This window comes from Mastigoproctus giganteus, chromosome 11 (genome assembly GCF_048544385.1).
Source record: "Mastigoproctus giganteus isolate SK-2022 chromosome 11, ASM4854438v1, whole genome shotgun sequence".
In the NCBI taxonomy this organism is placed as follows: domain Eukaryota; kingdom Metazoa; phylum Arthropoda; class Arachnida; order Uropygi; family Thelyphonidae; genus Mastigoproctus; species Mastigoproctus giganteus.
The window spans coordinates 118,971,748-118,995,669 of NC_143585.1; the positions used below are offsets into that span (position 1 = coordinate 118,971,748).

The 23,922-nt window shown below is 36.4% G+C and overlaps 1 protein-coding gene across 1 annotated transcript in view; it reads left to right on the forward strand.

Annotated features, from left to right (window-relative positions):
• The window catches only part of LOC150078384 (uncharacterized), a 77,801-nt gene extending 54,168 nt beyond the window's left edge, over positions 1 to 23,633 (forward strand). The window contains exon 4 of the mRNA XM_090385043.1: positions 22,909 to 23,633. Within this exon, the coding sequence (XP_090241169.1) occupies positions 22,909 to 23,048 (140 nt within the window). The 3' untranslated portion in view covers positions 23,049 to 23,633. The remainder of the gene's footprint in view (positions 1 to 22,908) is intronic.
• Positions 23,634 to 23,922: the final 289 nt, after the last annotated feature.

Consider the following 23,922-nt stretch of genomic DNA (forward strand, 5'->3'; position numbering starts at 1 on the left):
TGCCTCTACTAATGCTAACATTACGATATTTTAACGATATGATGGTGTCTCTGGAACTGATTAATATCGTAAAGCGGAGTACCTCTATTGTATAGCTATGCACGTGGTTTGTAATGCGGTATTTATGAATGTTTAATATTCATTTTTTGCAATTAATGTTCATATTTTCGATTTTGTTGATACTTGACACTTGGGGGGAAAAACTCATAAACCTGGGAATTCGTAAAGCGAAAACTTGTAAAGTGAGAACTGCCTGTGTGAGAGGAATCCTGATAGCCAGTTTGCACTTCTCAGAGAAGTGCAAACTGGCTGTCAGGATCCCCCCCCCTCAGTCTTCTTCATTTTCCACTACTCTGAGTATACTACCACACAATTGGTATGTTAATCTGGATTAATGCTACCCTTATGCAGCACCTTGCTTTTGTTGGTGTTAAACTTCAACTGCCATTTCTCAGCCCATTAGTTTAATGGGCTGAGAAATGGCAGATCTAAATTTCTAGATCTTGTTGCAGTAGCTTACCTTGACTCAGTAGTGCTACGTTTCTATGTGCTGCCACTAAGCAAAATAAAATTTGCCACCCTAAATGTTCAGTACTGATAAGTGCTAACCAATCAGAAAACAATATAAAAAAAAAAAAAAAAAAATTGGCACCCTCCTGAACTGTCGCCTGTAGGCGACAATTACCTTGCTTACCCACTTGTTTCGGTCCTGCCTTGACTTAATGTCTAAGCCTGACAAAACTTCAATTTCCATGGCCACTTTTTTTTTTAAGGAATGCCAGAAGGGCTCAGATGAACTAAAGTGTGTTAATCGTTGGAGGCCAAAGGTCCTCTCTGGTCATTCTGCAATAGATAAAATCTGTCCAGAGTATTATAGTAGGGTATTTCATCTTGTCCGAAGAACAGACTATGGATATTAAAGAAGAGGCCTTTAGTACCAGAAATAGTCATAATGATACAAATATTGCTTCTACTGGCGAGACAGTCAAATGATGGGCACTGATAGATAAAATATAATATAAAAAATAAATACACTATGTACAAATTAAAACTGAAATACTATTAACATAAAGAGAATAAAAGCAATAAACATGCACAAAAATAAAAGCGATCAAATAAGCTCAAAGTAGCTTTCAATGGTGATAAGCCTCTTTATCAACTTAAGATATACGAGAACAAGTTCTTATATTATGTACAGAGCTGTGCCGAGGGTAAGGTGAACGAGGTTCTTGCCTCGAATTAAAAGCTGAAAGGGCTGCCAAAAAAAAAAATATTAAATAATTGCCAATGTTGCCATGATTAACAGTAGGGAGCAATTTTTCATTCTTGCCTCAGGTCCTAAAATGGCTCGGAACGCCCCCGATTATGTAGAGCCTTGTGCATGCATTAACAACAAGAGGTGTGGATCGCATACAGGAAGGAAGGAACCTCACCATCTCATGGTTGGAGGCTTTCCATATAGCTGTGGTGGGTCTCACCATTATGCAATGTTGGAACCCACATCCAATTATGGAACCCATTATTTTACATCACTTGTCTCACATTTTTAAACTATTTTTAAAAAAACCCATTTAAACTTTAAAGCAACAAAAAAGGGGGGGGTTGAGCATCCAATAAGTCTAAATAACAGTACTTTATTATTTGAACATTAAAATCTCATCAGTATGTAGTAAGTATTTCATTCAACCTGACATCTGTTTAAACCCAGTTCTGGAATGCCATTTGATATATTTTCTCACAAAAATAGCTCTTTTTTTTTTTTTTTTTTTTTTTATGAAAACCCCAAACACGAAAGGTATCAAAACCTATAGTACTTAGTACCGTGCATGGGTTGAAGGAGAAGTATGGGGGGAGGGGGATGCCGGAAACTTTGCTCTAGAGACTAAACATGGGTTTCACCACTTCAAGCCTCCAATAAGCAAAGTGGTGGTATTTCACCGGTTGATGAAAGTCATCTACCACCTAGAAAAAATTTGCATCGGCCGGGAAGCCAATGCAAAAGCATGTGGGATTTCTTTCAAAAAAGGAATAATTACAATCCATGACCCAACATTTGAAATATTAGACGTACCCATGAACCTCACCATCTCATGGTTGGAGGCTTTCCATATAGCCGTGGCTATATAGAAAGGCTATGACAGGGATATTATCAACACAAGCATGTGGATTCCTTTCAAAAAAGGAATCTCACATGCTTGTGTTGATAATATCCCTGTCATAGTAGACACAAAAACTGGAGGAACAAAAAGGGAGGCTGCATATATTCTTTGAAAGAAGATGAATATTTGGTGGACATTAACTGCTATCTAGAAAGAAGTGTTAAAAGGAAAGAAAAGTTCCAGATGTCTGGAACTTTTCTAATGGACTCTTTCCGATTGTACAGATGAGAAGGTCTGTGATAAGGTGTTTGCAGGCTAGTATTCAAATCCACGGTGGTCGTTTTGAACATTTTCTGTAAACGTAAGCAGATAGCTGCTGAAATACAAAAATGGCTTTGCTGAAACACAAAAAAAAAAGCTTGGAAACAAGGCAAAATCAGACCATTGTTTATAAGAACTTTTTTTTTTAATATTGTTTTTAGGCCATAAATTCATCCCTGAAATGAGGCCCACATGTTGTGATACAGCCTGTATAATGAAATATTTTGTACTTTACAAGTTATCTCCTTTAAAATAAATTTGCCTTGGAGTTGTATACGCTGCTCTATATGTTTCTTCCAAGCACAGAAACATTTAGGGAAGATAAAAAAAGTCACAAGGGGCTAGGTCTGGCAAGTAGGGTGCACATGCCCACACAGGGATTTGTTTTTTTTTTGGCCGGAAACTGGCAAACAGAGAGTGCATTGTCTTTGTCTTGGTGGAGCATCCAACCAACCTTCCACAATTTAGGTGTCTTCCTTTATGCAGTCTTGTCAGAACTTTGATGTGGTATGTTTGGTTGAGAGTGATTTAGTGAGATTTATTCAGTCATAATAATTCCTTTAATATGAAAGAAAACAAGAAGCATGGTTTTCATTTTTGATTTTGACATTCTTGCTTTTTTTGATCTGATGGTTGCTTTATCTTCCATTGCACTGACTGCCTTTTAGTTTCTGGGTCAACTGGAATGGTCAACTTTCATAGCAAGTAATAACAGTATTCAAAGTTTGGATCTTCAATTTTTTTTCAAAACATCTTCACAAACTTGGAGCCTTCTCATTCTTTGATCTTCATTCAAAACTTTTGGCAATATCTTGGCACACAGATCATAATTGGACTGAAAAGCTTACCAGGGATCTATAAAATGTGCTGAAAACTTGGTGTTATTTGGATTTTTCTTGAGCACTGCTCCAACTGAAACCAAGAGGCTTCTGTATGTGTGTGTGTATGGGAGGGAATTTAACAATGCAGAAAATTTGGTGTCAGTCTGTTTTCTTGTCAAGTAATGGTCAGACATTTGAAACATACTTCCATTCATATATAGTGAATTCAAAATTTTACAAAAAACTTGTCAAATTTCAGTTAGTATAATTTTAATGAAATTTCAGATAGTCCAAGAGATCTTTCTGGAAGACACAAATATAAAGTTTCATCAAAATATATTAACTGGGAGTTGGGTTGTTATGTACAGATATTGTGATGACAGTATGTGCTTTCAGCATTTGAATAAGCTCAAAAACCAAATAATGCAAAAAAATGATAATGTTGTTGACCAATGTTATTATATATATTATATAAACATTGTTATTCAAATGGTCAATGCAAAATTTACATGATTAAAAGAATTTAAACTTTATTGAATAACCAAATCATTTGAAACAATCTCTTAAAGAATAGAAAGAAAATAATCATTACTAACTAAGATGTTGATGAAATAAATCTATCAAATACTAATACTTTCAATTATACTTGTATAATCAAATGAATCGATTATTATTTCTAAGTTATGCCTATTAGTAACAGCTAATCATTGAATGATTAGATAATTGAATGGTTAGTAGTTAGTAACTACTAGTAGTTAATGATATTAACTATTAGTATAATAAAATTATATTAGTATTATCAAATGATTTGTCATAAATGAAATAATCAATTATGAACTCTCTGTTATGCCTATCACTAGTTAACATTAGTAGAGGCATATGATGCAAGAAAGCAAGCTTTACAGCATCAGCAAAAAAACCTTCCCATTTCACCCATCCATTTGCTCCAAAACTTTGTCTAGTTCCACCTTGAATTTTTTTAAAATATCAACTTCCACAACAACAGATGGTAGTTTGTTCCAGCAATCAACTCGCCTGCTGGCTAAAGTCAAATTTTTGCACATCTATTCTATAACTCTTTCCTCAATTTGAATTTATGCCTCCTCAGGTGCATAATCTCAGCAAGAGATTGAATCCCATCAGCACTGAGCTTGCTGATGGGATTTGACCTCTTGTTCAACCCATTCAAGGACTTATACACCTTAATAATCAGATCACCTCGCAGGTGCCCAATCTTCAGATGCTTCAATTTGCAGAACTTAATCCTTTCTTGGTAAGAGCAATGATTTGTTCCCCTCATCAATCTCATTGCCCTTCTCTGTACTCATTTCGGCAGCTCCACATCCTTCCTAAAATGAGTTCTCCAGACTACCAGTATGCAGTACTAAAGGTGTGGCCTGATCACCATTACCTTATACAATCACTTCTTATAATTACCTTATAATCACTTCCTTATCCCTGCTAGCAAAATTCCTGTATATCATTGACAAGACCCCATGACCTGCTCTGGCACCTGTCTGCACTGCTCAGAAAACTTTATATCTGACTGCACAATTACCCCCAGGTCTCTTTCATTCTCCACTACCCTGAGTGTAGTACCGCACAGTTAGTACGTTACTCTGGGGTTACTGCTACCCATATGAAGTCTTGCATTTGTCAGTGTTATGTGGGTGGTAAGAACCAATATTCTTTACATTTAGAGGGAATGGCTTTAAAATGGATTTCATAGGCTGGCAACTGAATAGGCTGCCAGACTGAACCTACTGGTAACTCCCCAAGAGGGATCCAGATCAGGTAGTGTATAATCTCACTGCTTATACTCTGCCAACTAGTGATCATAGGAAGTTCATTGTGTGTGTGTGTGTATGCAGGAGGCAATGTTACATCAAGGAGTTGGGTATATCCTTTGCTATGTGAATACCGCATCCAAAAATTTCATTAGAATTCATATTCTCCTTCCCCAAACGCAATCTACTTTTACCTTATCTACTCAATGCATCATGAATAGTCAAACAAATAGAACAAACTTATCTGTAAAAAGATTTTGGCCTCTGAAAAACTTCATTCTTTCATTTCATTTCATGAATGTGAGGGTTTCAGTTCCAATTTCAGTGATGTCCCTCTCTACCTTTGGATTTGGCGTATTATAGCTTTAGATGCTAATGCGCCAATAAAATACAAATCAAATCAAACCTCTCTACCTATAATCTGTTAAGTCCCCCTTACTTTTTGTGACTGAATCGCAATTATTGGTTACCCCACCACTTACTCAGTTGCCCAAACTATTCACTCTGTGATCCCTTTCAATTTAAAGATAATATTTGTAGATATATACCCACTCTGATGTATCTTGTCAGAGATATTCTAATCTGGAATTTCCTTTTTTGTTCTCTTCTGGCATAAAATCTGTTTACTATTACGATTGGTATCATGTTACCCCATTCTGTCAAATTCATCTGTTGTCTTTTTGACTCACCAAACTCCAGAAATCATCGGAACTTTTTAAGTACCTTTCTTTGAAACTTGACTTTCTCTTCTCTAACTTTCCTAACAGTGGGGTAACTTTTCCTTGGTGATTTTAATGTTCACAACTCGAGTTGGTATCGATTTTCTAGTTATATGAACCCAGCTGACACATCAGCAGAGATGCATTTGCAGTTACTAATGACCACACACATTGTTCATTTAGTTATTAGAATACCAGAATTACATACACTCAACACAATCTTTTCCATGCCAACAACCCTTAAAAATACACAGTTAATGTTAGTGGTTTTCTCAGATCACTTTCGGGTGATCTCTTCTCCAATGGATCCTCTGTCAGGGTGTTAGTAGTGACAAGTGATGCAAGAAAGCAAGCTTATAAAACTCCACATCACTTGACCATCCCCCTCCAATAATTTGTCTAGCTCTTCCTTGAATTTATTAAAACAAACTACCCGCTTCCACAACAGGTGAAAGTTTGTTCCAACAATCAACCACTCACTGGCTTAAGGTAAACTTCTCCACATCTATCCGCAATTATGTCCCCCTTGCGTGTGTAGTCTGAGCAAGAGGAAGAATGCCATCAGCACTTAGCTTGCCCAGTCCAGAATTAGAAACTTCTTCGTTAAGTTCTCTTATAACACAAAGGACGTCAGTCAGCTTGCAGAATTTAGAGACAATAAAAAATTATTCAGCAAATGAAGTGGTAAAGTGAGTTGAGATTTTTTGGGAATTTTATATATTTTATGAGGTGCTATAGGGAACTCTGTTGTGGGAGGAGTAAAATTCTAATCAAATGTTATTGGTCAAATTATTCACACATAAGAAAGATGTAGTTCCACAGAGCCTCAAGCAAACAAACTCCATAAAGGAGTCCTCAGAAAGGCATTAAAAATGAAGATAAGACTTCATCTGAATAATTTTTAGAGCCTGTTCAGATAAGCAAAAGTTTCATGTAAGGCTTGCCTTCAATTTTCAATTTTAATATAATTTCAGTTTTCAATTTTAATATTAAATTTTCATTGAATATTTTTATTCTTCTAAGGACTAAGACTAATAAGAAGAGGTAACAGATTATCCTCCAGCAACTCTATATAAAATTTTTGAACAGTTTGATGCTCAATACGATTCCTATATTGGGCATCATTACTCTTGACTTGATTGGACATGCAATTTGTTTACTATGATTAGTGCACTGAGTTGTGTATTCATAATCTGTTACCTCTTATTAGTCTATTTAAAAACTGCAATTTTGTAATTTTCCCTGAGAAATTCCTATCCTCTGATAAATTAGGCCCAGTCTCAATTTATCAATATTGTTTTTATGCCACAACTTTGTGTAGAGTAAACAGAATTTTTTTTCTTTTTCTACTATCTTTCATAATTACAAAGAATCTCTCTTCAAATGAAAAGTGATGTGGAAGGGGAGGGGTTGCGGTCATAATGCCATGTCAGCTTCTAACTTGTGTTTTCTATCTTAGTTTAGAAGCAATAAATACAAAATAATATTTAGATATACTAGACACAAAATCTGTATTAAAACCTGACTATGTACATAAGTGCTGTGATTAAGTGACAACTGTAGTGGTTGCCTAAGTGATGCGTAAACTTCTCTTTTATGAGCTGAATAATTTTATATTATGTACTTGATGATTCTCATATCAGAATGATTCCTTTGGGGTTTCAACATGTTTGCAGTCCAGGAATGAAATAAATCAAATTCTTGGTATTTAAAATATATTCCTGGTACAGAAAATAAAATTGTAATAGGTGATATTTGTGTATGACCTTTAGCTATACTAATATTTTCATATTTCACCACTTTCTTTGCATAAGCTTAACTTTTTTTTCTTAAAAGGAAGTAATGCTTACTTGAGTGCTTCAGTTTAATTCCTGGTGAAAAAGAAAAGCACAAACTACACAAAATGCTTAGGATATTTCTGAAGATGTTTATGTGACTATAAATAATCTACTTCTGAATTTTGTTGGCTTTAAATGCTTAATGTATATTTAGTGTATAATAATAACATACAGGGAATTTTTAAATTAAACATTTCTTTGGGATGATCTCAGATGATAAATCTAAATTGAAATTGCCTAATCAGTAAAGTGAAATTAGTCATAACAATCAGACATTTCATGATATAGTGCTATGCAGCAGAGGTTGTTTGACAATTTGCATAAAGGTATCTGTGCTAAACTTGCAGGTTTTGTAAGAATGAAGGTTCCTGGGTGCACCCATGCTATGGAGTAGTAGTTTATGTTCTGATTTAAGAAGTGTTCCACTGCAAAGTTTGTGTTATCAAATAACCCAGCTGAAATCCTCTCACACCAGTTTAGCTACAACATATCATGATGAAAAGAAGGCATATGTCATTATCAATATAGTTAATTGTTATTCTTCTCGAAAATTAAAGTGTGTGTGTGTGTGTGTGTGTGTGTGTGTGTGTGTGTGTGTGTGTGTTATTTATTTAATTTTTTTTTCCTTTTCTGTTCATAATTCTCAATGTGAGTACTGAGTTTATGCTGTACCCTTGCATTAGTAGCCAGAATGGAAGACTCCCAGCCATCTTTCTTGATTACTTAAAGCCATGAAAGCTGCAGACTAATCATCATGACCAATCACATGAAAAATACAGCAGTAAAAGGTTTTCTCTTAATACCCCTATGAAACCTTTCTCTGCCTACTGAAGTAGTGGTAGGTAAAGTTTCCAGAAAAATTTTTTTTTAAAGTCTTATCATGCTCACTTTAAAATTTATGATATACAATTTGAATGATGGTGTCAGTCAGGATAATTAGGAACCAGTGGGAGATGTATATCACTAGGTGTGAATATCAGTGAACACTGGGGGGGGGGTCTCAGATGGAAAAACCTTTGTGAAATGGATGCTTATTCATAAAATATTTTTAATAATCTAGCATGTACATGACATTACTAATGTGTATGATGAATCGGAATAACATTCTAGTCCACTATGCCCTATTCCAAGCAGTGACCTGCTCAGTCATATAGTGAGAGTTAATTGATATCAGAAAATGCTGCTTTGGGAAGATACAGTATGTGGGAAAGTTTTCCACGGTTTTAATGTAATTTACAATTGCCGATATCACTTTTATATACGTGAGCTGCAAGCCAGAAGTTTCTGGACTGGCTGTGTTGGAGTGCTAACAACATGTAGTTTACAGTGCACTGTTAGATAATACCACTGAATTAATTCATTGTCAGTTAGTGTGGAAAGTGTTTTTTTTTTTTTTTTTACAGTAGGAAGTGCTTTTGTACAGTTGGTATTTAAGTGCATTTCTGTTGACTGTGTCTTGCAATTTTTGTAAATGACTAATATGGCAGATGTTAAGGAACAGTGGATTTGCATCAAACTTTGTCATAAAGTTCGGAAAACAGCTCTGGAGACTTACAAAATACTTAAGTGTTTGTTGATGCTATGGGTAGAACACACAAGCTTTTCAATGGTATTTGCATTTCCAAGATGGCCAAACTTTGGTTCAGGATTTTGAGCGTTCATGTTGTCTGTCATCTGATAAAAATGTTAAAAAGTGCCTAAAGTCACCCACGAGAACAGACTATGTACAATTAATGATATCTGATGTTCCATGCCGATTGTATGGTACATGCTATGCATTTTAATTGAAAATTTAAACATAAAATGGGCCTGCTGCAAAATTTGTGTGCCATTTTCTAAGTGAGAAACAGAACTGGCTTTCTGTGTGCAGGGGCATACAAGATAGGATGGAAAGGACAGAAACTTCCTTTCCAAGGTCATAACAGGAAATGACAGCTGGATTTATGGTTATGACCCAGAACTAAAGCAGCAGTCCTCCCAGTGGAAAGGTTCATCTCCATGTTCAAAAAAGGCAAGGTAGGTTAGATCAAATGTCAAGAGCATGCTGATGATTTTCTTCGACATGAAGGAATTGTCCATCAGGAGTTTTTTTTCTCCCAGGCCAAACTGAAATTCACCAGTTCTACATCAGGGTCCCAAGTTTTTTGGAGATGGATGTCAGGAGAAAACATCCAGACATATGGTGCACTCAGGATTAGCTTCTGCATCATGACACATGGCTTTGTTGGTTCAGTAATTTTTAGCCAAAAACAAAATGGAGTCGTCCCACAGCCTCTCTATATGAAAATTCAATTAAAAGGGCAAAGATTAGAAGAAATTACAGAAAGTGTTGGACAGCACCATGAAACAGAGTTACAGGAGTTACAGAGATGCTTCAAATAGTGGGAGGGGTGCTGGGATCGATGTATAAGTTCTGGAGGGGGACTACTTTTGATAGGGAAAATGCCAACATGTAACTAATGCAGAGTTTCCCGAACTTTTATATCTTGAGCCTCCTTGAAATTTTTCATAAATTTCATGTCCCCCTACTCAAGTTCTAGAACAAGTGCACATAAACAGATTTAACCTAAAATTTAGTTATGAATGTACATACTTCTACAAATTAATATATACTTCACTACATTTAATCTTAAAGAAATAAGATATGAATAATAAAAATAAATAAAAAAAAAAAGCTTTATACCTGCAACATGATTATTAGGATGGTTTGTCCATATTTCATTTAAAAAGTTCTTCATGAAAACAACTAAGTGCTCCTCTCAATAAAAACCAAGTAGTCCCCTCCCCCCCTCCAATACATTTTGGGAACCTCTGAACTAATGTAAGTCTAAATTTAATTTTGTTGCACCAGTTTAGAAACTTTTGTCTTGCACCTCACACACACACACACACACACACACACACACACACACACACACACAGTAGAAGTAGAATGTCGGTTATGTAGATCAGTTGTTCGGAATAATTTGAAAGGCTAATTTTTCTTTTTCTTTTTTTATTAATGGTAGTATTTGAGACAAATGCTTATTGTGTTATGAGAGTATTTCTGTGTTTTTACTTTTTATAGCTGGTGAAATGTTGGATTAGGAAACCATCAGTGATAGTTTTTAGTCATTTACTTCCATGAACCCATTTTCCATGGCATATTTATTTTGTTCTCTTCATTTCATATTATGTTTATTTTAGTTCCAGATTCGGTAAGAATAATATCATTCCAAAACTGTGCAATTTATTATTTTTCTCAGTTTTTTTTATAGTAAAATGTCAACAAAACGAAACAGCGCTAAAATGGGCAGAAAAACAGGAAGAATGCAGTATGATCAAAGTGATATTGTTAAGGAACTTGATTTAGTAGCAAAAAAAAAAGAAAGTCACAACAAAAAAACGATCGACATATTTTAAAAAATTACTTAATTTTTTTCTACATAATTTGCAGTAAAATACCTATCCAAATATATATACATATGTAAATGTGCGAATTTTTATGTATAAGTGATTATTATTTCAATTAAATAAATTCATATTTTTCACGATATTTACAGTCTTTTTCTTTTACCATAATATATTATAACAGAATTGATTTAATCTTACTTTATGTTCGATTATCCAGAAAAGGTCTGACCTTAATTATTCCGGATAACTGACTCCATAGTTGAATAACTATACAAATAGATTACATGTATTCCACTCCCTTGTAGACAAAATCAGTGATTCAATGCACTGGGAATCAGAGACATGCAAACCCCTAAGCCTAACCCCAAAATACATCCAATCACCAACCCTAATCTTTGAGCGAGAGAATACAATATGTCCATATTTTAAAAACAATTTAAATGCTTTGAAGCCAAATAAGTAGTGAACCCTTACTTTAAAAACTAACATTAAAACATAAAAAGCATTGACTCCTCTAAAACATTGAGACTAAAGAATTTTGTTACTTCCCTGAAGCAGATGGGGCTTTTCAACCAGAGTCATGATCACAGGAAAGTGAAACCACGGGTATTGCAGAGGAATTTTTATAGCATGGAGATTAGTTGCAATCCTGGCGCATGCACATGAAGGACCATGAATCTGAGATGGGATAAAGGCGACATACATTGACTGAATTTTGATGTAATTTAATTTCATGCATCTCCGAAATTAACAGTTTGGCATAATCACATTGGATGCTGAGAATTTTAACTTTGTTGAATAGAAAGGTGTGGCCTTCACTGATCGCATGGAATGAGAGTTCCGAAGCAAAGGAGCGGGATGAAAGGACAAATGCTGAATGTTGTCTCATTCTTGTATTGAGTGTACGAGTGGATCCCTAGTATGAGAAGTTGAAGTCCTTGTAAGATACACTGTAGACTAAGTCATTTAATTGGAATGTGAAAGAGGATTGGATTTTGTGGTTTTTTTAGGGCAGCATATAGTTTTGTTGTAGGTTTGGCTATGATTTTGAAAATACTATTTAGTTGTTTGAACCATTGTTCAGTATACTGTAAAGCAATAAAATATTTTTTGATGTTATTATTGTTGATAACAAGAGAGGTATTATGTAATCTGTTTTTTTGCTTGTATCCTTATTTTGAAATGTTTCTTAGTGTTTGTATTTCTGTGTTTAGGGCTGATTCAGATGTTGAGTATTTGTAGGCAATTAAGAAATTGATTAAGGATAATGGATCTTTTATAGGTGAAGGGATGGTAGCTGTTGTAATGAAGAAGCATTTCAGTGTTGGTGGCCTTTCTGTATATGCTGAATTGAATTTTGTTCATAACCCGTGTGAGGGTGAAATTTAAAAAATGTAATGATTTTGTTTCAGTATTTTCAGATTCTAGTGTGAAGCTTAATCTTGCATGGATATCATTAAAGTTTTGTAGGATGTCTCGTATGGTCCCCGCACCTGTGATGCAGAGTATATCATCCAGATATCTACCATAGTAGGTGATCAATATTGGTAAGGTATATTTCTGCAAGTAAACCATTAAGGTCATATAATTGGCTTCAGTTAAAGTTTTATCAGGTCAAATATAGCTGTAATTGGGAGTTTTGTAAGGTTAATTGGTAGGGAGTCTTTGTTTAACATGTCGCAGACAATGTCCAGGGTGTACGACGTTCACGTTGGTATATAAAGAGGTGACATTTAGGGAAAATAGGTTGTCATTATCTTTGTGTTTTATCTTTTAGGATGTTAAATAGTGAATCTTAGTTTTTTATTCCAAACTTTATGGTTTGTCCGAACGGTTTCACTATATTATATATGTGGGAAGCTAACTCTGAGAATGCAGAATGTTTGTATGAAACGAAGGGACAAATGTCACCTCTTTACATAACAACATGAACGTCGCATACATCCTGAACATTGTCTGGGACATGCTAAACAAAGACCCCCTACCAATTGACCTTACAAAACTCCCAATTACAGCTATATTTGATCTGATAAAACTTTTAACTGAAGCCAATTATATCACCTTCCTAGGTAAAGTCTTCAAACAGTTTTATGGTCTACTCATGGGGTTAAATCTAAGTGGTTTACTTACAGAAATATATCTTACCAATATTGAAACAACACATTTAACACCCTTTCTTCTGCAGATCACCTATTATGGTAGATATCTGGACGATATACTCTGCATCACAGATGCGGGGACTATACAGGATATCCTACAAAACTTTAATAATACCCATGCAAGATTAGGTTTCACCCTAGAATAAAAAATTCTGAAACAAAATCATTAAATCTTTTAAATTTCACCCTCACATGGGTTATGAACAAAATTCAATTCAGCATATAGAAAAAGGTCACCAACATTGGAATGCTTCTTCATTACAACAGCTACCACCCCTTCACCTATAAAAGATCCATTATCCTTAATCGATTTCTTAATGCCTACAAATACTCAACATCTGAATCAGCCCTAAATACAAACACTAAGAAACAGATTTAGTGACAGATCTAGTTTGGTGTGACATAAGCATTGGGAGATCAAAATTGAGATTAGGAGTGTGTTATAGGCCTAATGACTCTGATGAGTATAATAAGGAGCTGTACAGGGAAATAGAGTGGGCCAGTAAATCAGAGAGTCTTATAATGGGAGATTTTAATTTCCCAAATATTGACTGGAATTTGTGGGTTGTTCACTCGCACACTAGCAAGGCTTTTGTGGATTTATTGGATGATTGTTTTCTATATCAGCATGTTCGGGAGGCAACTAGAGGGAGTAATACTTTTGATCTAATTATCAGTAGTAATTCTTCATGAATTAAGAATCTGCAGATAAAGGAACCACTAGGTGGCAGTGATCACAGTGTGCTGAAGTGGGATTTACTCAAAGAGGTAACTACTATCAGGGGTAAAGGGAAAGGTTTTTGCTTTCGTAAAGGTGACTACGGTGGTCTGAGACAGTATTTAAATTCTATACGGTGGGACTAACCGATGTTACCAACAGCAAATTCAAAATGGGAAGCTACTAGGCTTTACATACCAACTAAGAAATATTGTTCAAAGTTTAGGCCTAAATGGATGTCAGATGAACTAAGGAGACATGTGGCAGAGAGAATAATGCATGGGATACATATATATTAACGGGTGACATGGAAGCCTATCATAGATATAAGCTGGTCTGTAACCAAGTCACAAAGGAGATTAGGCAGGCAAAGGCAGATTATGAGAAATCCTTGGCAAAGGATGCAAAGAAAAACAACAAAGTTCTTTACATATGTAAACTGTAGAAGGAAAGGGATGAATCAGATTGGTCCACTGGATATTGATGGTTCAACTGTTGATGATTCTGCTCAGGTGGCTAACAAACTAAATGAGTATTTTGCATCTACATTCATCCATGAGGAGTTATTCAGGAAGGAGAATGATGTAGGTAAAGTAAACATTGGCAGTGAGCTGGATGATTTTGTAATAACTGAGAGGAAAGTGGAGGAGAAATTGTTGAAGACAAACATAAAAAAGGCACCCAGGGTGGACGGGATCTATCCAGTTATATTAAAGGAGGCAGCAAATGAAGTAAGCAAACCCTTAGCCATAATTATGAGAGCTTCTTTGGACTTGGGGGGGAGGTACCCATGGACTGGATATGCACAAATGTGACCCCAATTCACAAAGGAGGATCAAAGGCTGACACAAGTAATTATAGACCTATTAGTTTAACTTCTGTTCCAGGTAAATTAATGGAGGCACTGGTTAAAGAAGCACTGCAGAATCATCTAGACAAAACTTCAGTTACAGCTCTGACACAGCATGGTTTTGTTAAGGGGAAGTCTTGTGTGACCAACTTGATTGGATACTATGATGTGGTCACAAAGGAACTGGATGCAAAGAATAACTTTGATATCATATATTTGGATCTTAGAAAGGCTTTTGATACTGTTGCACGTAGAGTGCTGCACAAATTGGAGCAGTGGCACCGGAGGAAAATTGCTGCAATGGATTAAGGGATGGTTGAGTGGGAGAAGACAGTGGTAATCAATGGACACTGCTCTTCGTGGACTAATGTTATTGATGGAGTCCCTCGGGGTTCAATGTTGGGTCCATTGTTTTCTGTATTTATAAATGATATTGCTCCAGGCTTAATGTCCAAGTTTGCAGACGATTCAAAGGTTGGCAGGGTTGTAAAGGACACTAATGACAGTACGCTGCTGCAACAGGATCCTAGAAAAGTTGAGCAGATGGGCTGAGAGGTGGCAAATGAAGTTTAATATTGACAAATGTAAAGTACTACATATGGGAAGCAGTAACCCCAGAGTGATGTATCAACTCTGTGGTACTGCACTGACAGTGGTAGAGAATGAAAAGGACTTGGGTAATTTTGCAGGCAGATATGAAGTTTTCTGAGCAGTGCAGATGGTCTGCAAGAGTAGCTCATGGTGTCTTGTCAATGATATACAGGAATTTTTCTAGCAGGGATAAGGAGGTGATTATCTCCTTATATAAGGCCACACCTTGAGTACTGTATACAGGTCTGGAGACCTCATTTTAAGAAGGATGTAGAGCTGTTGGAATGAGTACAGAGAAGGGCAATAAGATTAGTGAATGGAACAAAGGGTTGCTCTTACGAAGAAAGTCTTAAATTTTGCAAATTACAGTGTCTGGAGACTAGGCACCTGTGAGGTGATCTGATTGAGGTGTATAAAGCCTTGAATGGTTTGAGCATGCTCAATGCTGATTGAATTCTTCCTCTTGCTCAGAATAATCAGTTGAGAGGGCATAAATTCAAATTTAGAAAAGACAGATGTAGGATAGATGTGTGAAAGTTTGCCTTTAGCCAGTGGGTGGTTGGTTGGTGGAACAGACTTCCATGCTTTGTTGTGGAAGTTGATAGCCTAAATAAATTTAAGGCTGAGCTGGGTAGGTACTTGGAATGAACGGAGGGGTTGAAATGGGAGCATGTTTTTTTTTTTTGGCTGATGCTGCATAAGCTTGCTTTCTTGCATCATATGCCTCTACTAATGCTAATGCTAATTTCAAAATAAGGGTTCAAGCAAAAAACAGATTACGTAATGTCTCTACTGTTATCAACAATAATAACATCAAAAAATATTTTATTGCTTTACCGTATATTGAACAATGGTTCAAACAACTAAATAGTATTTTCAAAGACACACAATTCAAAATCATAGCCAAACTTGCAACAAAACTATATGCTGCCCTAAAAAAAACAAGAAATCCAATCCTCTTCTACATTCCAATTAAATGACTTAGTCTACAATGTATCTTACAAGGATTGCAACTCCTGATACCACTCATCCACTTGATGTACACTCAATATGAGAATGAGACAACGTTCAACATCTGTCCTTTCATCCCGCTCCTCAGCTTCGGAACTCGCATTTCATGTGATCAGTGAAGGCCACACCTTTCTATTCAACAAAGCTAAAATTCTCAGCATTCAACATGATTACACCAAACTATTAATTTTGGAGATGCATGAAATTAAATTACATCAAAATTCAGTCAATGTATGTCGCCCCTATCCCATCTCAGATTCATGGTCCTTCATGTGCATGCGCCAGGATTGCAACTAATCTCCATGCTATAAAAATTCCTCTGCAATACCCGTGGTTTCACTTTCCTGTGATCATGACCCTGGTTGAAAAGCCCCATCTGCTTCAGGGAAGTAACAAAATTCTTTAGTCTCAATGTTTTAGAGGAGTCAATGCTTTTTATGTTTTAATGTTAGTTTTTAAAGTAAGGGTTCACTACTTATTTGGCTTCAAAGCATTTAAATTGTTTTTAAAATATGGACATATTGTATTCTCTCGCTCAAAGATTAGGGTTGGTGATTGGATGTATTTTGGCGTTGGGCTTAGGGGTTTGCATGTCTCTGATTCCCAGTGCATTGGATCACTGATTTTGTCTATGAGGGAGTGGAATATATGTAATCTATTTATATAGTTATTCATCTACGGAGAGTATCAGCATTGAAGTGTTCTGCAAGACATCATAGAGGTAATTCTTCCATTTCTAAACTAATACAGTAGATATGTAGAAGCCTTATGGCTACTGTACATTATAAATCCACCAATAGCAAGGCTTTATGGTTGCAGTAAAGTATGGGGATATTCTTTAGTGGCTATAAAGATTTGGGATCTCAGACTGCTATTGTAAAATAGAGCAAATTTTTTTTTTTTGATATTTTAAGTGTTGCTCATGAAACTTTACTAAGTTGAGCAATACACTGTGTATCTAATAGTAATGTTGCTCTGTCAGAACACTGCATAATAATTTGGCAATCATGCATTTTACTACCAGCAATTTTCTACATTCGGTTTCAAAAATCTAGTAAGGGCTAAGTTCCAGTTTTGTTGGATTGTGAGATTCTACCATATACCAATAACACATTTTACCTTTATTTTAATGTTCATGGGTGAATATGCTTCTAGCCTGGCCTCTCTGGTGGCCATCAATTTGCCTTATCACTACTTTTCTGAGAAGGACAATGGCTGCATAGTGAACACCACTAGACTCTCATACTTTACAGAATATTCATACATAAAGTAGCTTAACCACTTTGTATGCTGATAACAGTGTCTTAGATAAAATGGGTATATGGCAATACAGAAAAATAGCCACAATACTGAAAAAAAACTTATTTTTACAATTAGTTGTGTCTGTCCCTTTGTAGTGCCTCACCTCATTATTACGAAGAAGTGACATATACATGCCTGGATCAGCACTTCTAAGGAAGATAAATTGTTTGTTCTGGTTCCATTCATGGGCCACCACAATTACCAGACTTAACAGCAGTGGATTTCTCTCTTTCAAGTTTTGTGAAAAATGTTTACTCATTCGTTAGATGTTAATGAATGAACAGAAAGAAGGAATTGGTTTGATCCCCCATAGCCCCCCCCCACTGCAGATACAGCTATGGGTATAGAGAGGGCAATAGTCAGTCTGCCTGAGATGGTAGCTAATGAAGTCCTGGAATGCCAAGGTTGGCAGAAAGCTGGAAAAATACCCAGGAAGTAGCCTGGAAGTTACGTGTGTCAGGCTACCATTTACCTAGCTTTTAAGGGCTACCAAAAGTTCATAAAGTGGGGGTGCCTTTAAGGCCCATTGTATCTTTTGTAGGCAGTCTGATGCAAGCTCTATCCAGGTTCTTGGTGGAGCTTATATCCCCCATAGTGGGACGTTTGGACTTTACTTTTAAGAATAGTAGTGATTTTGTACGGTTTGTTCAAACTCAGGAAATAGAAGAGGAGGAAATTATTGAGAATCACCAAAAAAGAGAATGATGATATCCAGCTCAGGACCCTGGGTGTGCCAAGCCCATACTCACCAGATGTGAGCCCCTGTCTTTTGATGTTGTTTCCATGTTCAACTGGCACCTCTGTAGCCAGGTGGGAAGGAGCAACAGTGCGTAGCACACGCTTCTTGATTAGACCGGGGTTCGAGCCCGTCACCACCAAATACAGAAGATGCGGAAAGGTCAGGGAATGCCCACCGCATATTCCCGGCGCAATATGGCCTTAGTTGCTAATGCTCCTAAAAACCAAAACAACAAACAACCTTGTTCACCTGTGTACCCATTGAACGTGGTTTGGATTGTGTGCAGGTAGCTTTGGGAAGAGATGATACTTTGAAAGATAGAACAGTGTTGAGTTGTGAAGAACTTTTGTAAAGGAATTAGTTTGTATATGTCTAGTACAACTGTTGTTTGGAAATATTATGTATCAGCAGGTCTGCGGAGTGGCCATGGGTTCACCCATTAGTGCGGTTATAGCCAACCTGGCTATGGAGGAGTTCGAGGGTAGGATGTTGGTGAGCACTCTTCCCCCCCTCAGTTTGGGTGTGGAAGAGATATGTCGACGACACTTTTACGATAATACAGAGGAGTTGGGATAATGAAGTGCTCAGGTGGCTGAACGAGGGTTCATCCTATATTCAGTTTACCTCGGAGGTGGAGGCAGAGGGGGGCCCTTCCTTTCCTTGATGTGTATGTGTACAGGGTAGGCCGACGTTTGAGAACTAAGGTTTATAGAAAACCTATGTCCTGGCCAGTACATACACTTTAAATCAGCTCAAGCCGGTGGCTACAAGAAAAGTGTAGTCAAGGCTTTGATGGGAAGGGTGCTGTCGTATTGTTCCTCCTCAGAGGAGAAGGATGACGAGATTAGACGGGTTATGGCTGACCTCAAGATGTGTGGCTACTACCAGGCATTATTGATGGTGGTCGAAAGGATATGAATAGTGGGCATAGGGATGTTTTTATGCCTAGAGCTACTGCATACATTCCCTACTATCCGGGTATCTCGGAACCCATTGCACATATTTTACGCTTGTGTCAAATGCGCTGTGTGCAGCTTCCTGGTCGGAGACTTCATACAGGGGTGTCCATGGTTAAAGATTCCATTGATACCGGTGACACTAGTGGGGTCATATACAAGATTGAATGCCCAGAATGTGGGGAGTGTTATGTGGGAGAAACAAAGTGTAGATTGCACGATTGCCTAGGTGAACATGATAGAGCCATCAAGAAGCTCAGCCATAGCCGAATATGCTTGGGAAACGGGGCATGATATTTCAGCCAAAGGAGCGTTGGTTGTCGTCAGAGCTAGTGGTTTCGGAAGTGGAACCAGAAGTGGCTAGAGAGCCTACGGATATGTTCGTCTAGACATTACAGTATCAATAGGTATAAGGGCTACTGCATTCATCTGCTTTTTGAGTCCCTCATTTTTAGGGAGGGACAAGCAATTTAGAATGATGCGTACCCGAGCCATTTCTGGTTCCAATGTATGGGAAGTTAGTAGTACTCATCTTTGTTGCTGCAGAAAGCTATTGTGTAGTGGTTTTAAGTGCTTTCAACCTTTAATTTTAAAATTTTTAATCAGTGATTTTATATTATTGTAATATACATTTATTTTACTTATTTCGGTTTTGCTTTAATTATAGTATAATGCAGTTTTGAAAATTTTATTTTATATTATGTTTTATTGTAAATAAAGTTATATACGCAGTTTTGAGTCAGTAGTTAGTTTCATTAAAAATGAATTATCGAATTCCTGACTCCGGAGGCCTCTTTAATGAATTTTTCCAGTAATTTATAACTCGCTGGCTAATGTATATATAAAACTGCTCAAAGCAGGCTCATGCTATAATTAAGAATAAAACTCATTATTCATGGGGACACAAGGTTTCATGATTAAGCTGCTAGTCTTCAAGGGAAAGGGATAGATTATAGGCCTTTATGTTCAATTACTGAGAAATATGGATTTTCAGATTGTAACTGTAGTTTGCCACTGGTAGACAATTATCTGAGTAGTAAGAGTATATAGCAGTGGCACATACTGGAATTCTAATATGTTCTATATTTCTATTGTGTGAAAAAAGATAACAGCATCATAATTGAGAGGCCACCAATTGCATGCTAAACTAGTTTAGTGTGCATCTGGTGGCCTCTCAATTAATTGGTATCTGGTGACTTCTGTTCAAGGGACAAAGCACATTTCACAATGGATGGAATGCTGAACCATTCTAATTTTCATATCCAAGAAAATTAACAAACAGTTTTAGCAGGATACACTAGCAGCAATTCTTCACCTATATATGGACTGGTCTACTGGGTGATTATGTGTTAATTCCCTTTGTGATGCCTACTAATGCTTTCTCTTAGTAATACTACTCATGAAGGTACACCCAGGAAGATGATCCATTGGCCACAGATGTGCCGGTAGTTCATGCAAGTTGCTGCCCCATACATATTGTTTAATTCTTTCCTAAGTGAATTTCTGGATGATATACGCTGTCCATTTAAAATATTACAACCACTTCTGTGTTTTAGCAATTGGTCACTCTTCTCTGCTTGGTGGCACATGTGTCATGCAATGCATATGAAGTAATTGATTGACATGGGCAAGGAATGTGATCTGACAAACTTTGAAAAAGGGATAACTGTTGGATACCAGTTGAGGGATGGCAGTATTATAATAACCACAAATCTTTTGGGCTGTTTGTGGAATGCTGTAGCTAAGGTGCTCCAAGAGTGAACAGAGTAGCAGTTTTCAGGCTAATGACAGGATCAGTGCCTCATGTGGGCCAGTAGAATAAAAACAGCAGAACAACTGAGCAGAGGTATTCCCAAGACTATTTTCCAATGAACCCTTCTCCATATGAGCCACTTGAGTAGTTGCCTGGTTAAGGTATTCATGATTATGGCCACCCATCACCAGCAACACCTAAAGTTTACATTTGAATGGTGCTGTTGGACCATTGATGACTGAAAAAAAGTTTTTTTCCAATGAATGTTTCCTGCTATTCTGTGTGAATGGCAGATGGAAGGTGTGGCAGAAAACTGCACAGAGGAATCGTGTTGTCCAATGTTCTGGTTGGGGGATGTTTTCCTGGGAATCTTTGGGGCTGTTATACCCCTGGACTGCACTCTAAGTACCTGTCCACTCTGGCTCATCAGGTACACCTCTTCATGTGTTCCAGCAGGATAATGCTCCTTCCTTGCTGGTACTGTTTGAGAGTGGTTCACCAAACGCAAAAGTAACATCCAGGACTACTTTGGCCACCGAATTTTTCAGATATGAATCCCATAGAACATCTCCATGATTACATAGATTGACAGTTGTGGTGTTTGGATCCTCCACCCACCACGGACTAAAAATAGATCCACAGGACACAACTTTGGTGACATGGTATAACATACCTCCTTCAATGTTCAGAGGCTTATAGAATCCATGCCTTTGCATGTGGTGGTGCAGGCAGCAAGAGGAGGACATACCCACTATTAGGTAGCGGTCATAATGTGTACTGGACAGTGTATGCACCACACCTGGAGTGATTTTTGATGTGAAAACATCTTTGGCGGCACCTACTACATTTTTGGACTGAAGCAAAACCAATTGGCAATGAAATTTTTGGACGGAAATGTCACTTCCTAAATGGCACTAACGATGCTAACTCAGTCAATAACGTTGATTTGGTAGAGTAAGTAGTATTTTGTATTAACACACACTGTACATCAATTCTTTTAATAAATGTTTTTTTTTTTTTTTTTTTTCCCCTCCATATTTTATTTTAAAGTAAACAGGGTCAGAGGGTCAAAAAACAAAATTTCCTGTTAAAAAATAAAATAATATAAATTACTTTATTAACGTTAAAATATCCTCTGAATTCCAAAGAGTTTCTTCAATTTTGGTTTGTGTAAGCTCAAGTCTCAAATGTTTTTGAAGGTTGCACCCTTCTGTGCCGATTTTCAAAACTATCATAAAATATAAAAACAGTAAATTCAATTAAAGGATATGTAGTAGTAACATGCATAGCATGTTGAACTTTGTAAAGCAACTGGAAGTGGTCATTACATCAATATATACTTGTGGCAACAAGAATAAGATGTAGCATCATTTTCCAGAGATACACTGTTAGCTAAAGAGGATATGGGCCTCTGTTTTGCAGTGCAATAATGCAGGTGTACAAAGCAAAAACTCTTGCACTTTTCATACTGAAGTCAAAAATGTAATCTATCACAACAGATAAACCTGTGCTACATTTTTCACACTCTGGAAAAAATCTGAATTTCCCATTTAAAAAAAAATTGTAAAATAACATAAAAAGCATTATTACTTATGTTAAAATATCCTTCTGCATTTTTATATATATATATATATATATATATCACTCTATTCAGTTTCAACTGAAACATATCTATCTCCAGCATTCATCCCAACTTGCTGTTGTGGTATCACAGTGTATTTGATGACACCTAATGATTAGGCATTTTATTCAGATCTATCTTGAGGTCAACTATCAAAGAAAAAGTACTTCATTAACCTGCATACTAGTATAAAATAATTGATTTTGTTAAGTTTGTTTTCATTTTCACAGCTTACGGCAAGACCGAATTCTACTGTTGCCAAGAGGATGGGTGCAATTCTGCATCATCACTGAGTTCCAGGGATCTTGTTCTTCTCTTAGGTCTTATTACAGCTGTTATTTTCACAGTGCAACATTGTTTTCTTGCTTAAATTTCATAACAAAATTATTTTGACAGCAATATATTCATCAACATTCAGTTTATTCATGCTTGCATCAATCTTTATATTGGAGTGTAAACCTGAAATGTTAATTTAGATTTGTAATTATCTATAGAAACAGTTTTGACTATATATCAGTGAATAGGGAAACAGTTATATAATATTGTCTACAGAGTAATGGTTTCTCATCTTCTAACTTAAGAAGCTTCTTAATACATCTTGCATAATCAAATAAGTTGTCCAAAACTCTCCCACCCTGACGAGAGAGAGACTTAAAGTAAACTCGAGTAATAAGCCATTTTGCTTCTTTTTCTGCTCTGTGTGCCAAAATGTATGTTACTGACTCCCAAGTGGTGGGTGGAATTTTTGAGATTTGAATGATGGAAGGGAAAAGTCATTAAGATCTGTTCTGTTTTGCATCAACAATTAAATGTCATTCCTTATTTATTTCATTTTGAAACTTAGCAGAATAGTTCAATGTTTTTTATTTCAAATGAGAAATAATACTGAATTTTTTGTAAAACTAATATGTTTGTATCTTTATGTGGAGAACAAAGTGATAAATATTTTGAGCTGTGCAAGTAAATTTTTAATTATACTCAACTAATTTTTCAACTGAATATACATAATGCCCATTGATATAAATTACATACATTAATAGGGACAAAATATACATTTTCAAAAATAATGTGACAAATCTTATTTTTAATGCTTGCTGGTGTTCAGTTGTGTAAAATCAGGATATGTTTCTGTATACCTTTCAGCAAGCAAATGAATGGCATGTTCATAGTTACATTTCTATATAAAGGACTGAGGTAATGGACCATCTTTCTGTGTGTATTTAGCTTGGCAATTTTCTGTCTTT